Source organism: Lichenostomus cassidix, chromosome 2, assembly GCF_008360975.1.
Source record: "Lichenostomus cassidix isolate B80296 chromosome 2, HeHo_3.0, whole genome shotgun sequence".
Classification (NCBI taxonomy): domain Eukaryota; kingdom Metazoa; phylum Chordata; class Aves; order Passeriformes; family Meliphagidae; genus Lichenostomus; species Lichenostomus cassidix.
This window is the reverse complement of record NC_139482.1, coordinates 64,901,066-64,916,475: the sequence shown is the minus strand read 5'-3', so window position 1 is coordinate 64,916,475 and position 15,410 is coordinate 64,901,066. Positions and strand designations below refer to the sequence as shown.

The following is a 15,410-nucleotide window of genomic DNA, read 5'->3' as shown; positions in this document are numbered from 1 at the left end:
TTCTGTTCAAGGCTGCAGAGGTCTTCTGTTAAAAGCAAGTAATGATTGCCTGTAGTGCATAGCTTTCCTATTAGGAGATAGTTAAAGCATGTCAACAATCTTTTACTGATAACAAACAAACCAAGCTCTACTCAGTGTTCTCTCACACAGAGCCTCTAAGACTTATTGACATGCCTGAAATTGAAAAAAGCCAAAAGGGATCTCTGTTAATGGCTTGTAAACACGGAGTGTGGCCACACCTTGTAGTGTCTGCAGCCTAAGGGAACAGATCTGCCAAACTAGATCTGCCCTTAAAACCCAGGAAACAAATCATTGGTAGTAAAACACAATGGCTGTTTTCTATCTGCAATCAATTTCTGTTTAACTAATGATAAGTGGAAAATAGCCACAGTCATCTCTTATTAGGTTCCTGAATAAACAACGGCTGCAGCTCAAGTACTTCATTAACAGGGAGGGAAGCAGCCAGCAGTTCCTTTTCCAGGTGTATGTAGCTGTCAGGGTTTGCATAGCTGTGGGCAGGCAGGCATGGCCCGTGCTGATGGAGGGAAGCGTCTCGGTGCTTGGCCTGGCCAAGCGTGATTCTTTTAGCAAGGTGTACTGTAATCCAGTGAAGAGATAAAGTCCTTCTGCTACTTGCAAATGGCTTTGGGCTTAGCCATGAAAGAAGTCAGCTGGGGTCTGGGAGGAGATCTGTGTCACTGGAAGGATATAGGTCTATCTCTAAGCTGTCATGCAGAGAGCCTGAGCCAAGCCACCTGTATGTGTTTCCTGTGTCCACTTGAGTAGGCTCAGGATGCCACTGCTGGTGGTATTGCAGTCGCTCTAAAGCAGGCCAGCTGCAATAGAGTCAAGATGTTTTTTCAGTTCAATAGCAGAGAAAGGTTCAAGGTGTAATGTCGGGACTGGAGCCAAGGGTAAAAGTTGTCTAAAGCTGAAGTTGATGGTATGACTTTGATTTGTCTTGCCAAAAGCTGTACCTCTCAACAGATTTTATCAATAGATAAAACCTCTCAACTTCCACTTCTTAAGTTAATTGTGCCATCTATAAATTACAGAACTCAGGTCTCTTAGAGTAGAAATTCTGTGCTATTTATGCACACAAGGCTTGTCTGTTCTCTTGCACCAAAATGCCATGCCAAATAAATAATCATGAGCATACAGAAATGTCACAAACGAGAGAAGGGAGAAAAACACTAAAGTTAAATAAGACTCTTTAAAAATATTCTGGGAAATGAACAGACGTGAGCAAAGGCAGAATAATTTATAAGCACATGAATGAATCCATTCTGTAATGACATTATAATGCAGCTAATAAGATGCATGTATTTATGAGACTCAAGAAGATGCTAGATCCTCTTGCTTTAGTATTAAAGCAAATAAACCTTTAAAGTGTTTTCAGAGAGCCCCTTCGCTTCTACACTGCTCTTTGTTAGTTTAAAGAAAAGAAAACCCCCACACACAAAAACAACAAAACAGAAGAATTCCTAAAGAAAAATATTTATGTTCATTTGGGGCAACCTAAAGCCTTTCATTTGTTTTTGTTGTGAAAGGCAAATGTTTGCCCTGGGTCTGAGCCCAGCCTGCAGGTGTGGTGGCTGGTCCTGTGTCCCTGCGTGTGCCAGCTCACGTGTGGGCAGCTCTCAGGGTGGCCCTCGAGGTGTTCTGCCTTGCCACACTCTGCTGAGCTGTTTGCATTGCTGGGTGTGTTGTAGATCCATCTTTCTTGTAAAATCTGAGTGTTTCTGCTTACGTTACATTAGAGAAACTGTGAAAGGTAGGAGCTTTGCTTCGTTCTGCTTTTTTCTTGGTGCTCTTCAGGCTTAATGGCTTCAGCCAGATCAAAACTGAGCAAAGCAAAAGGGAGTTCTCCCTGACTTCTCCCTGGCATCTGACTGCTTCTGACCATCAGTGTTGATTCCAAGCATTTAGTGTTTGCACTGACCGATTCCAGCCCATTTGGTAGGTTTAGCTGCTCTGGATCACCCCTTTTTCAGTGGAATAGCAATGGTGACCACGCGATAGGGATTTATATAAAATGGACATTCAAAGAAAGGCTGTATATTGGTACAAAAAGAGTGTTTACTTGGCTGTTTCTTAGGCAAATGTTGGTGATCCAGATACACACTGTGGTAACCCCACACAACAGTGAAACAGAACAGCAAGAGGTTGTCTTTAATTGGCCAAAATAATGCTAAAAAAATGGTATGAGGAGACACTGGAAGAGCCCAGCTATTCAATACCAGGTTGCTCAACAGCTGATAAACATGTCATCTAGATCCCCGTGCTCTCCCTTCTGCACTCATCCTTGTTATCTCAGGGATACTTTCTCCAGTTCGTCAAGGGTGCATTAATCCATAATTGAAACTTCTGTCAAGTCTCTGTTTCTCATTATGCTCCAGTTGCTTGGAGCATAAGATATGCCTCCCTTGCACTTTGGCATACTTGGAAAGGAAGGAGGACTAAGCTGGCTTTAAACTTGTACCTGGCTGCAGTCTAGGAGTTACTGGGTTGGACACAGGCATAAAACAGTGCAGGCTTAGGCTTTTTTCCACACTTTGCTTTGTCTGCCAGCATGTCCTGAGGACTGCTCTGTTTTGTATGAGGATTATCAGGGGATGGACTTCCCGCTTTTGAGTTGTCCCTGAGGTCTTACTGCTGCATTAAAGAACAGTAAATGCAGAAGCTGCTCCCAAAACCAGGCTTCTTTTAGATAAACTGTGGCCAGTGTATTTTGATGAGTTAACTACTCACACAGCAGATGGGAAACAATTCTACATTGCACGCTTGTATATTTTCTGCCTCCACTGCTAGTTTAGTCTGAAGCTCTTTTTTTCCCTTAAATGTATATATATATGTATATGTATATGTATATGAGATCCAAGTACTTGGTATTTTTCTTCAAGATCCATTATAAGGGGCTTAGTTTTTCTTGCTGCCTCACTCAACACTGTATCCAATTTTCTCCATGGTGGTTTTTAATGACTTAAAGCTCTGTGCACAGCATCTCTGTAATTGCGTATTTCAGGCAGTTGCTGCTTCAGGCCTTTATCTTTTAGTTTCAGTAGAGATGAAAATAAGCCATCTCAGTCAACTGGAGGTAGAAGTTGTAGATGGAAAAAATGAATGAACATATTATTCATGGAGTGAAATGTAATCCCCCAAATCCAGGCTGGGAGAACTGCTGCTCAGCTGAGACCAGTTCTAAAATGTTTAAGGCAACCTGCTTTCCTTGTAAACTAAGGAATAGGGTATAAATATGTTTTACTGCACCTTATGGAACAAAACAAAACAGAGGGTTGAAAGGTACTGTGCTCTCTTGTGAACCCTTACCCTCTTTACATGGAATCCTTCTAGCCCTCCCACTCTTTCTCTGTGGGTCTTAGTACAAGTATTAATCCCAGTTTCCCTTCTCTGTTGGCAAGGGGCCTCTCCCCTTGCTAGCCACTGATCAGACAATACTACTGAAGCCTGATTCAGAACTTGCTGCTGATGCCAAACATGTGATTAGCTATTGTTTGGAAACCGTAACAATTAGGCAGGGTGTATATGTTCAGCTGGAAGCCAAGGATCTAGTGCAGAAGGTCAGGGGCTGGGGATGAGCTGCTGGACAAGTGTCACAGAGCAGCTCCCTTTACTGTAGAGCAAGGCACCAGGGAATGTGCAGAGAAAATCCACGATGGCGTGTTGGGAGAGGACATCCTCAGGAAGGGTGTGTTGTTGCTGCCTGAACAAACCAGGGGAATTGGTTTTGTGGTCTGAACTGCAGAAGCAGATAAAGCACTGAGGGTTGAGTAAAAAAATACGTATTTTTTTGCTTAAAAAAAATTAGTTGAATGCTGGGATTCTTGTAAAATCTGGGATCTGGTGGGGCACATAGTCTTTTTCTCTGGAGAATGTATCATGAGCTGGCAGTGCTGGACAGTGGAGGGCTCATAGGGATAAAAACTTAATGCTGTGTACTTTCAGGTGCTTCATGTCAAGAAGAAAGTGCATGATGCAAATATAACTTGCTTGGGGGTCCTCTGAGCCTGTGGACTTGTTTCAGCTTGTTACTAATTGCTGTGTCTTGCTTCTGCCATCTGCTCCCAAATAAGCAGCTAAGAGGACAATTTAATTTAGTCATGCAGCTACCCTGAATCCAGGGTGTGCTGGGTTGTGCAGAGAGGGAAATATTGCCCTTGCCCCACTACTGTGCAGACACTAAGATGTGTGGGCAGAGCTTAATTGGCTGTTTCTTGGAAAATGTTAGTGTTAGGTACAAGTTATATTTCTCTGGGCAGGAAGGCTGAACTGTATTCTGCCTAGCTGAGATGCTGAGAGTGAGGTGTCTCCTGGGCCGATTGAGACTAATACCAGATTCTATTGACTGTGGAGAGAACAACCAAGGCTAGTTGTCTTTGTTAAGTGAGGTGGATGCTGATGGCCCAGATCCTTGGTTGCAGGGCTGGCTGGAGAAATAAAACACTGTGGTGCTTCCTTCTGTAAATCCCAAGTGTGGACTTGGGGGATATGGTGGGAGGGGATGTCTGAATGGGTGGACACCAAGGCAGATGAGATGCCCAATTTCCATTGATGGAGGATGGAGTGATTCTGTTCCTCTCTCAGTTGGGCTATGAGATGTGTACAATCACCTCTGCTGGGCAGCACTGCAAGCCAGAGACTTCCCTTCCTTTTGGCCAAAGTGCAGGGAGGTGGTTTTGGCCAGTTTCTGAGAGTAAGAAAAAAGCTATATCTGAATCCTCCTGTCTCTTTCCGGGCATATTCCAGATGCAAGCAAGCCAAAGTTCTTTATTTGACCTCAATTTACACCTTCCTAGAGGGAAATAAGGAGGCTCTGCAACTGAGACTCCTGACTGTAAGAAAGCAAAGTCTGCCACAAGAATTTCTCTGCCTGTCTTAGTAGCAGGAGAGAAGGGAAAGTTTCTGCTTAGTGGAAGAATGTGAGCACAGCTAAAGCCTTGTTAAACATAGGGAGACACTTGCTACCTTTCAGATCCTGCTTTCTCCCTGTGATTTGGCACCAATTCATTCTGCCCACACAATTTCTTTAGTGTGACTTGGCTTAGCAAAAAGCTCCTTAATCCAACACAGAAAGGTTTTAATGCAATTGCATCCAGCACAGTCCTATTTCACTTGATTTAAATGAGAGAGTTAAATCTCAGTCTAGACGGAGTGCCTTCTAGCTCCTGTGAATCCTGTACCCGGCACACTGTATCATCTATGTTTCTCATTTTCCAGAAGAGCCCAGGGGATCTGCACCCCCCCCTCCATAAAATTCCTGTCTGTGCTAAATTGCCTCGTAGTCCTGATTTATACCTCAATAAAACATATCATGAGAAGGAGAAAATGTTTAATTGTATAACTGACGTACTTTTGTGGGACACAGTTTTGGTAGTTATTTATGCACTTATCTTCTTTAAAAGGGGTATAAAGAACCATGACTTTCATTTACAGTGGGAACAGTGAAAAGCAAGGGGAATAAATGTGGTAAAGGGCAAGGAGTAAATGCTGAACTAGTATGGTTTCTGGAAAAGGACCTCTGTTAAATGATTCACTGAAAAATACGAAGAGATGCAGGTTAGATTTGGGATCTAAGGGGATTTCAAGAAAAACTTGGAGATTCTTTCTGCCCTTTATGAAACTCAACTAGAAAACAACCTTACTTTTGGGCTATTTGATGTTGAAAGTTGGAAAGAGTTTCATTTTTTAAAACACTAACAAGTGGAAAAAAGTCTTTTATGTTGCTTATGAAATCATTGATTCCAAGTTCTTATTTGATTTCTTTCACCCAGACCCCTTTCCAAATTGCACTGTGGTTTTCTTTTAAAATAGTTTTCTCAAGAATGAATACAGTGCTAGAGACTGGGACAGGTATGCAAGCCTGGCTTCAGATTTGTTCTGTGAAGTTTCTATTGGCAACCATGTCCTACTGACAAGGCACTCTGGCAGCCCTTTAAACAAGTGATCAAGCAGCGCATGCAAGATAAGATGACTCCAGGATAATTAGAAATGGGTTTGTTACTGGGAGACCAGCATGATTTATTTAATTACATCATAAATGTGCTTCCTTATCATTTCTATCGCCTGTGTAAGGATGTAGCTTCTATGACTCTTCTTTGGGTGCGAAAGCTAAGGAGCAAAGTTAAGATTATAGTTCAGCTCCAATTTGGTCTCATTAGTGATAAAATGTTTATTATGGCATGGAGTTTGTGCTTTGTTCTGCATGACGTGATTCTTGCCTCAAGGGCCATCTAGACTTCAAATGGTGAAGAGTAGGTGAGTGGTAATGCATAGGCATGCCTATATGTTTGTGTGTTAGGCTGACAGAACAGAGGAATACTTCATTAAATGTGTAGGTCAGCAGCATTCTGAACCTCCTTGTCTTTCACTGTCCATGCCTTGAGCCTACTTGCCTTACCTGTGGTGTTGTCCTCTATGGGGAAATTTGGCTGATGTGGTTCTGTGGACCAGCAAATGGAAAACATGAATTTGGAAACTTGTGGAAGTTTTGAAGTGTGGGATACAAGGCCTCCTAAAGTGTCTTAGACTATCCTTAGCATAGGAGATGCTGAATTTTTCCTCTTTGCATCTAAAAATTTCCCTTAAACATGAGAATTGTGATCTTCAAAAGTTCACCTCTAATGACAAGATGGACAAAGTTGCTCATGTCTTTATACTTATGTGCTGCACCCCAATGGGCTGTACCAATCCCCTGAGACAACATTTACTAGAGACAAGCTTTCCCCTTCTTTGCCAGAGAAAATCTTCTTGGCAATATGTTCAGTGAAAATGCATTTACTACCAAGACTTGCAGCATCATCCTTACCCAGGATACCAGCTCTTGCTAGCTTTGACTCCACGACTAATTGCAAGCAAGCTTAACAAGAAGCACTCTGCCTGGTTTCTGAACAACGTGGGAGTTCAGTCAGCCTCTGAGAAAATACTCTCTTTCTTGCTGAACTGAAAAGAAAGGCACTTATGCTTCTATTAAAACAGCTTTTCACTTTGTTGAAAGTGAAACTTACCATTATCCAGTGTTTTTGGCTCCCACCTACAGTATGTTAATTGAAGGAACACAGGAGCTTTGTGCATCGATGATGGTTATCTCCGTAGGAAATCCAGCATTGTGGTTACACTGGCTGGTTTTTTGCCTTTCCCAATTGTAAGACTTCTTTCCACTTGCAGGATTTCCTTGTTCCAAATATTTCTTCACAGACCCAAATGCTTTTTTTCCATCCTCTGAAAGAAAAGGTCAATGAAACAGAGATGAGCAAAGGAGGAAAATATCTTTCCATTTGCTCACCTTCCTGCCAATACAAACAGGTCTGTTCTACACCGGTGTCCTAGGTTGCAATATTGATGTAGTTAAGTATTCTATTACCACCAGCTGTGGGCCATTAGCTGCTATCACCCACTCCAGATGACAGGCAATGGGCCATCCATTAGCTGTTATCAGCTGCTAATGACCCACCCCGCATGACAGGCAATGGGCCATCAGGGACCCACCGTGTGACTCATGGACTTATCTCATCCCATTGTGGGATGCTCTGCCCAGGAGGGAGGAACCAGGTGTTCCCACCTGGATATAACCTGGCCCTGGAACTGCCTGAGCGAGCCCTGTCTACTGGGTTCCCAGAGGACCAGAGCTACCACTGGATCTTCAGCTGGAGACTAGACCTTCACAGGATCACCGCTTCAACTGGACTACTTCAGCTGGACTGCTACTACCACCCTAACAGGGTGTTAGGTTGTATCTGACTTTGTCAGTGCTTTTTCCTTGTATTATTTCAATTATTTTTTTTTTAATTTCAATTTTGACTTGTGATCTCCCACTGGTTTGTTTTCAAACCAACACAACCGGGTTTCCCTGCATGCCTCTCCCAATGGTGCACAAGACTTTCCTCAGGAAAAAGCTCTGATTCTCTCCAAAATATCATTAAATAACTTTGCCACTGTCAGCAATATATGTTTTTGATCAATGGCATGGCTTTTTTTAATCCCTGTTAAGGTCTAAGGAATTTTGGCAGGTATCATAAACTGATGCATGCTGCATGGCCTTGTTTTACTGCTCCCAATACATTTATCAGGGAGGCTGATACCCAGAGCTGTTCAATAGCTCTGGGATGCTTATTTCAGCAGTTCATTCATCTGCATATTTGCAGCCTATGTTGCAGCTTTGTCCTGGGGAGCCAAAAGAACAAACAGGTCTCATCCAGGGTAAAATCAGCTACTTTGTGGGCATCACTAACAAGTGTTGAGAGAAGTGCAGCTGGTAAACCAAAGCACAACCAAATCACAGTTCTGGTTTGAAATTATAATTCTTTACGAGCTGGAATAACCCAGCCTTTTGAAAAATACTTTTCTTGTTCTTCGTGTTGGGACAGTGTCTAGAGCCAGACCCACCATATGGATTATGCAAACATAAAACAAAGGGTTGATCTCTACACTGAAGATCATTAATCTAGCTTTAAAATGACCAGTCGTGCTGTCACGACTTTCAAAGGTCATTTTGGTTTGTTTTGTAAACCTGCTTGTTGTCTTGGGCAACATAAACATAACAGTGCTGAGGCCCTGCCCTTTTCGTGATAAGGGACACTGAAACTGTGATCCTGCATGGAATTTGCCTCCTGATCATTAAGGCTATAGGTGACACTCTGCCTATGACCAATAACTCAGTGTGAATTTTCTGAGATACTTCAGGTTTCAAAGGCGGGCCTGAACTACATGGGAAAAACCACCAAATGACCCATGTGAATTGTCAGGAAATAGCTGAGCAAACTTGTGAGAAAATTGTGAGTTAAAGGAATATGCAAAGAGTTTATGCTACCCATGGAGGGTGTGAAGTTTTAGGTGAGCTCCAGGTATGGCTGCAGTAAACCATAACTTAATCCTTCGAGCATGCAACTCACAGGATGAAGTTGAGTAAAGTTGGCTTTGAGATATTTGCTGTTTGCCAGGAGAATCAATCTGGAGGAAACCTTGGAAACAGAGCACACTTACTTTTTTTCTTAAGGGCTTCGTAACTTTTGCTATTTGTACTTCTAAATCTAGGAAAGTGGTTGTAACAAATGACTCTTTTTCTTTTTGGCTTGTTGAGGCAGGAGGGGTCTCTGAGATATGACAGTGTCTCCTGCACTTCAAATACTTTCACTGTCCTCTTGGAACAACGTGGAGAACTCAGGAGGCATGACTTCCTTCCTGCCCCAAGGTCTTCTAGACAATATTAATGCTTTGTCCAAAGTTACGGAAGACATGACTGCACAAGATAACTCCTGCCCAAGGTATGCTCCCATCATGGCTCTAACAGCTGCTGCCACTCCCAACCAAAATACATTTATAACAAAGGCCCTGAGTAAGCTGTAGGGTCCTTCAGCTGACAGCAAGACGGCTGGTAGAGGTTGCACAGCAGCCTCCTTTCTCTTTTCCCACAAATGAGGAAAACTGATGTCCTGGCAAGGGCTTTTCCTGTCTGTCTGGGTCTTAAGCACAGAAGCAGAACTTCCCAGGAAAGAACAGAAATTATATTTTTGTGTGAAAGTAGCTGCTGGCTGCTGGTTGTATTTTTTCTTGTTTATTCCTTCTGTCCTCTCAACTTCTAAAATGTTTTCAACATGTTGAATCCAATTGCTTGCCCATCCAACCCACAGAGGATTTAAAGAACAGGACCAAAAACTTCCCTGTACGTCAAACACATCAAGTGTCTGGAGGAATGAAGGGGCCAGAGGTGACTTGTTGTCCCAAGCCCAGTGTATTTAGTTCAATGTGCATCCATAATTGTGATCAGACATTAGACAAAGAGTTTGGCCAGGTGACAGGCAACTTCAGGGGGACTCTTCATGAAAGCAGCATGTGCTGCCTTGCTCAAGAACTGCTGCTTTTGGCCTTACCTAGTTCATCTCTCTCTGGACTTTGTTTGGAAGAAGCTTTAGTGATCACTTTTTCTCTCTTCTTCTCTAGCCCCTGTGGTGTGTGACCCATATGCTGCTTGTGGCCCCTCTTCTTGATGCAGAGGGCAGAAGCCTCATTTCCCTCATTTCCCACCAGGCCACCTTTTCTTCTGCAAGGTGTGATCTTGAGGAAGGGCAGTCTGTGCCTGCCTTGTGTCCTTTCAAGGGAGTGATGGCCAAACAGCTTGTGCAGGATTCTTGCTTCTGCTGAATATCTATCTCTCCTGCAACCTGGGAATTGTGCTGGCACTGCTGGAGTTTGTCTAGGCAGTGGGAATCTTGCAGGCATAGGTATAGGGTGAGGTAATGCCATTGCAGTAATGCCAGTGTCAGCTCCTTTGCTTGTGGATCAACAGTGTAGCTCAGGCTCCTTGAGTTATTTATGAAGCAATAACTCTCAACTATGGCAGAACAGGCAATATATTTGATTCAAGCAGTCCCTTGCTTTCCTGAGATGTGTTACTGACCTGCTGATGATGCTTCAGCTGGGAAGGAACACAGAACTGGGGGGAGTCATTGGCTGAGGGATCCATACAACACAGTAAAGCAGAATGGCCTTTTGTTGAGGGCATCAAGTCTGAAGTCTGTTGACGTGTTATTTCATCAGTTGGTGTTGGATTTTTGACACTGCCCAGGAGTAAGGCATGAAACCAGCTTATGAAGCACCTAGAGCATTCATTTCTCTTGCTTACTTCAGAGGCTCTTGAAGGGAATTGCATTACTTGCATCGTGTTAGGCAGCAGTGACCTCACGCTAAATCCCATGATCCAAAGGCTGGAGGAAACTTGAGCTTGACTTTATAGCTTAGGTGACTAAATAGCACTTCAGAGGTAAAAAAGGTTTCTCAAATGAGTGCTTTGGGATCATTACCCTTACATTTCAATTAATGCCTTCAGTTCTTTTAGTGCATTCTGAGGCACACAAAAACCATGTCTTTTGCCCAAATGGTACCAAGAGCAAAATTACGCTTCTATGATCCATGGGGTTTATGAAAGTAAGTCATAGCACTAAAGATGATAGAAAGACAGCTCCAAATAAAATCCTTTTTTAAATAAAAGCACTAAAGAAATACTTGCCAAAGGCAAACATAAAATCTTAAGCCCCCTTCCTCTAAAGAAGGAACAACATTGTACTGAGATGACTGACTGCTGCTCTGTATACTCCATGATTTTACTTTGTACCCTTTCATAGCAGTGAGGAAAGAAAATAAGACACAGCCCACATGCCTTCCAGATCTGCCATAAGGCATTTCCCCCACTCCTCTTGTTCCATAATGAACGAATGCTCTGTGACTTTGCTTCACAATTATTTATTCCTTGACACTGAATTCCCTTTTTATTCGGTATATTATTTTCATCAAATATATTTATATATTATATAATATATATTATATATTATATAATATATATATTATAGATTTCAAAGTTTTGCTCTTTCATGTATGAATGAAGTGCTACAGGAAGTTACTGGTTTCTAATTAGGAGAACAGTGTAAGGAACAGGCTGCAGAGGCAGTCCTTGTGACCTGAGCAGGTCACAGTGAGAGAGTAAGCACTGGTATGAGGACTTGAAGTAACTTGCAATGGTGGCTTTGGCAACAGAGTACACATTTTATGCATCACGGGAGGGTCTCATCTTTGACAATTCCATATTGCAGGATTCCAGATGTAAATAGCTTCCACTTGCAGCTGGTAATAGCCATCTAACATGCTCTGTTTACAGGGGAAATAGAAGAATTCTTCTGGCTAGATGCAGAAATGCGGAGGAAAGAGTTAGTAGGTCAGAGTGAAGAGAACCAGAAGAAGCTGGCTAAATAGAGGGATAGATCATAGAATCAAAAAATGGCCGGGGTTTGAAGTGATCTTAAAGATCATCTAGTTCCAACCCCCTGCCAAGGGCAGGGACACCTCCCACTACATGGCTGAGGCATAAGCCTTGATTAATGCTTAGATTAGTGTTTGGTTTTGCTGTTCAGAACATCCATGGGAGCCGAGGCCATACCCTACATACAGAGAACATACCCTAATTCCCAGGTAACCTGCAGTGAGAATTGCCAGATGCTTCTGGCTTGGAAGATCCTGCCTGAAGGTGCTTAGATGTCTGCCAGGCTTAGACCAGGTGGGCTGATGTCTTCTGGGTCAGACCACAGGCACAGACCCTGTAACCTGTCCCCGTTCCTGCAATGAGCCACTCCTGATGTGGCTGCATGGGACTGGTCTGACGGCTGCTGCTGAACTGCGACTTTAACCTCCACACTTAGACCATAAACAGCTCTCAGTCTATTCAGCAATCTGGAGAGCATCTGGTTGGAGAGAATTACCCCAGAAGTCACTGTCCTTCAGGGCTGCCTTTCCTTTCTCAGCAGCAGCCTGCAAACCTGCTGGAAGCTGTCTGTCTCACCTTTTGTGAGGAGGACCATAAAGGGTGTAATGACGGGTTATTGCCCTGCTTCTAGTAGAGAGGTGTAAGTGTTGCTCAAAGAACCGTTTTCACAAGTGAAAATCTGTTGTGTCAGTATAGTTATTGTAAAACATTAAGAAAGTTATACTTGAAGCATCCTATTAATGTGAGTTTGTGCTTTTTAATAATACTAATGGTACTTTCAGAAGTGAGTATGCGCCAAAGTCAAGGTCATCTATATGACCTTTAGTTTAAGTTCATAGAATCATAAAACTTTTCTCCTTGTCACTCAGCATAGTCAGTCTCTGTTTCCTTTTCACAGTGCATGGCTCCATGCCCTATTTGAGATATGCTGTATACCCCCTTCAGCCTTGTGCATATGTAGTTATTTTTGTGTTGGCTCTCAGGTAGTGCTGCTGTTGTAGATGTCCATACAGTGTTTATCTGCCTAGTGATGAGAGGCAATGTTTTGGAGGAGCAGAGAAGCACTGAAAATGAATTCATCATCATCCAGGGCAGTATGTGCTGCACCTGCCATCAGGCATCTCATCTGAGCCACTTCTCAATGAGTGGGGAAAGTCATGTCTAAAACATCTCTTCAGCTGAAGTCTGTTACTTTCAATTTTTTTTGGGGGGGAGTGGTGTAAAAATATGCAATCTGAAATATTACTTTTCATTTCCACTTAAAACACGCTTTTTATATCACAATTTAGATACTTGTGTTCTTAAACAGTTTTGTTTTGGGAAAGGGTAAACCCACATGTTTGAATTTTTTATAATACTTGCTGACAACAATTTTCTTACTTTGACCCAACTTTGCTCACAGGCTTGCTTAAATGAAAACCAGATTTGTTTAAGGTCAAAATGAATTGTGAGATTAAGAGGAAAAAATCCCAAACCCTTCTTACTCATACATAACATTTTTCTTATGCTACTTGATTAGTTTAAGTATAGCCCTCTGCTTTTGGTTGTTGTTGCATGTACCTACTGTCCTAGCACAGCAGGCCAAAAATGCTTCAGTGTAATTAATTGGAAGTAGATGAATATGAATTAACTATTTTTAAAGCCTGGTGTTATATAAAGTAGTAGACATTTTGCAGGAACTGTGCAAATGTTATGGATGCAGTCTGAAACTGTGGGAACTTTCTTTGGTACAAGAGACCATGATTTTTCTTTCAGTAAATTGTTCATTACTTCAGCAACATATTATGACTTTTTACAAAAATAAAAGCTGGGTTCTTCTAAAAATAAAAAATAAAAACTAAAAGCTGCTGTAGACAGGATACAAGAGCACAGCCCCTGACTAACACTTGACTGAATTTGCACTGAAGGAGGTAGGGGATTTATGGGCAAATAGTATGTGATAAAAGGCATCTGCATGAGGACTAAAGCTAAGAAATGCAGATACAAAGGCTGTTTGTACAGTCTGGGTTCAGAGTACTCGACTTTGTAACTCTAGAGTTCTTTCAAATTGTAAACATTTTTGATGCTGGGAGTGCTGGAGTAAGATGTTGCAGGGAGGACTGATGTGTGTGCACATACAGATATACATATTTAAAGCATATACACTGCTGTGAAACCCATGCTTGGTTATTATTCATCCAACCTTTATCTGTGAGGGGACAATTGAGTCTGTGGGGGGACAATTGAGTGAGTGGAGACCCAGCCCTTCTCAGCCTTTCTGAGAGCTATAAGCGAGCAGGGTGATGCAGGAGCCTGCAGTACCAGCTAAATGTGGCACGCACAATGCTGCTTGGGTCAATAGTGAAGTTTCACTTGGACAAGGGAGAAGAGCGGTTTTGGTGGCTGCCTGTGTTATTTAGCCATATTAATTCACAAAAAACCCTGTGGGCCACAGCACATATCCTGCTGACACAAGGTGTTTGTTTTGGCATGACAGGTTTCAGCAGGATGGTAACTGCCTTGCCTGAGGTTAGCAAGAGGAAGAAAACAAAACCAAAGATTAATTTTTCCAGCCTTTTTGCTCCTGGAGGTGGATGAAATTTGTTTGTGTTTCCATGTTAGACGAGTGTGGATGTTGCAGCTTTTCTCCATGTGGCACAGCAAACGCTGCTGACACTCTGTTGACAGCATGCTCTGTAGCTCCTGGGCTGAGCTCTGTCAGCTCCCTTAGCAAACTGTGCCAGGCCTGTTTTTCAGTAGTACTAATTCAGTGCTCAGGAAAAAAACAAGCTGGACTAAGTCTAGGGAGTGTTCAGCAGCTTTTTTCCCATCTGTTGCAGAGCAGTAGGGAAATGTTGGGAAATTCTGCATGGGCGGTTATAACAGATGGATACAAGGTCTGACATATGCTTTTGTACTTTACAGTTTTGAGAACTTTTGGGTATAAGCTGTTGCTTTGGGCCTCTCTCAATGTATTTGCAAGTAGGGAGCAATGATAAAGAGATTGATAGGTATCTTGGTTTTGGTTGGGATAAAGTTAATTTTCTTCCTCATAGCTGGTACAGTCCTGTATTTGTTGATTTGGCATGACAGTAATGTTGATAACACGCTGATGTTTTCATTGTCGCTCTGTAGGGCTTACCCTAAGTCAAGGATTTTCTAGTTTCCCATGCTCTGCCAGCAAGGAAGTACACAAGAAGGCAGGAAGGAGCATGATCAGGACAGCTGGCCTAAACTGGCCAAAGGGATATTCCATACAATAGAACATCCTGCTCAATCTATAAACTGGGGGAGTTGCCCAGGAGGGGCTGATGGCTGCTTGGGACCAGGCTGGGTATTGGTCAGCAGGTGATGAGCAGCTGTGTTGGTTATCACTTGTCTTTCTTGGGTTTTATTTCTCTTTCTCAACATCTTATTTCAATTATTAAACAGTCCTTATCTCAACTCCATGGGCTTTACCTTTTTTCCAGTTCTCCTCCCCATCCCACTGCAGGGCTGGCAGGGAGTGTGAGTGGGTGTCTGCACGGTACTTCGTTGTTGGTTGGGATCAAACCACAGAACAACGGGGATCAAGTCCTGCAGCAGTAAGCACTCAGCACACACCAGGCCATGCCACTTTCCCACCACACTTTGGGAGGTACATCCTGGTAGTGTGCATGAG

At 42.7% G+C, this 15,410-nt stretch overlaps 1 protein-coding gene across 1 annotated transcript in view; it reads right to left on the bottom strand.

Annotated features, from left to right (window-relative positions):
• Window positions 1-15,410, bottom strand: part of NEDD9 (neural precursor cell expressed, developmentally down-regulated 9) — a 103,371-nt gene that overhangs the window by 66,061 nt on the left and 21,900 nt on the right. Inside the window, exon 2 of the mRNA XM_085051913.1 lies at window positions 7,026-7,239. Coding sequence (XP_084908039.1) covers window positions 7,026-7,028 — 3 coding nt within the window. The 5' untranslated portion in view covers window positions 7,029-7,239. The remainder of the gene's footprint in view (window positions 1-7,025; window positions 7,240-15,410) is intronic.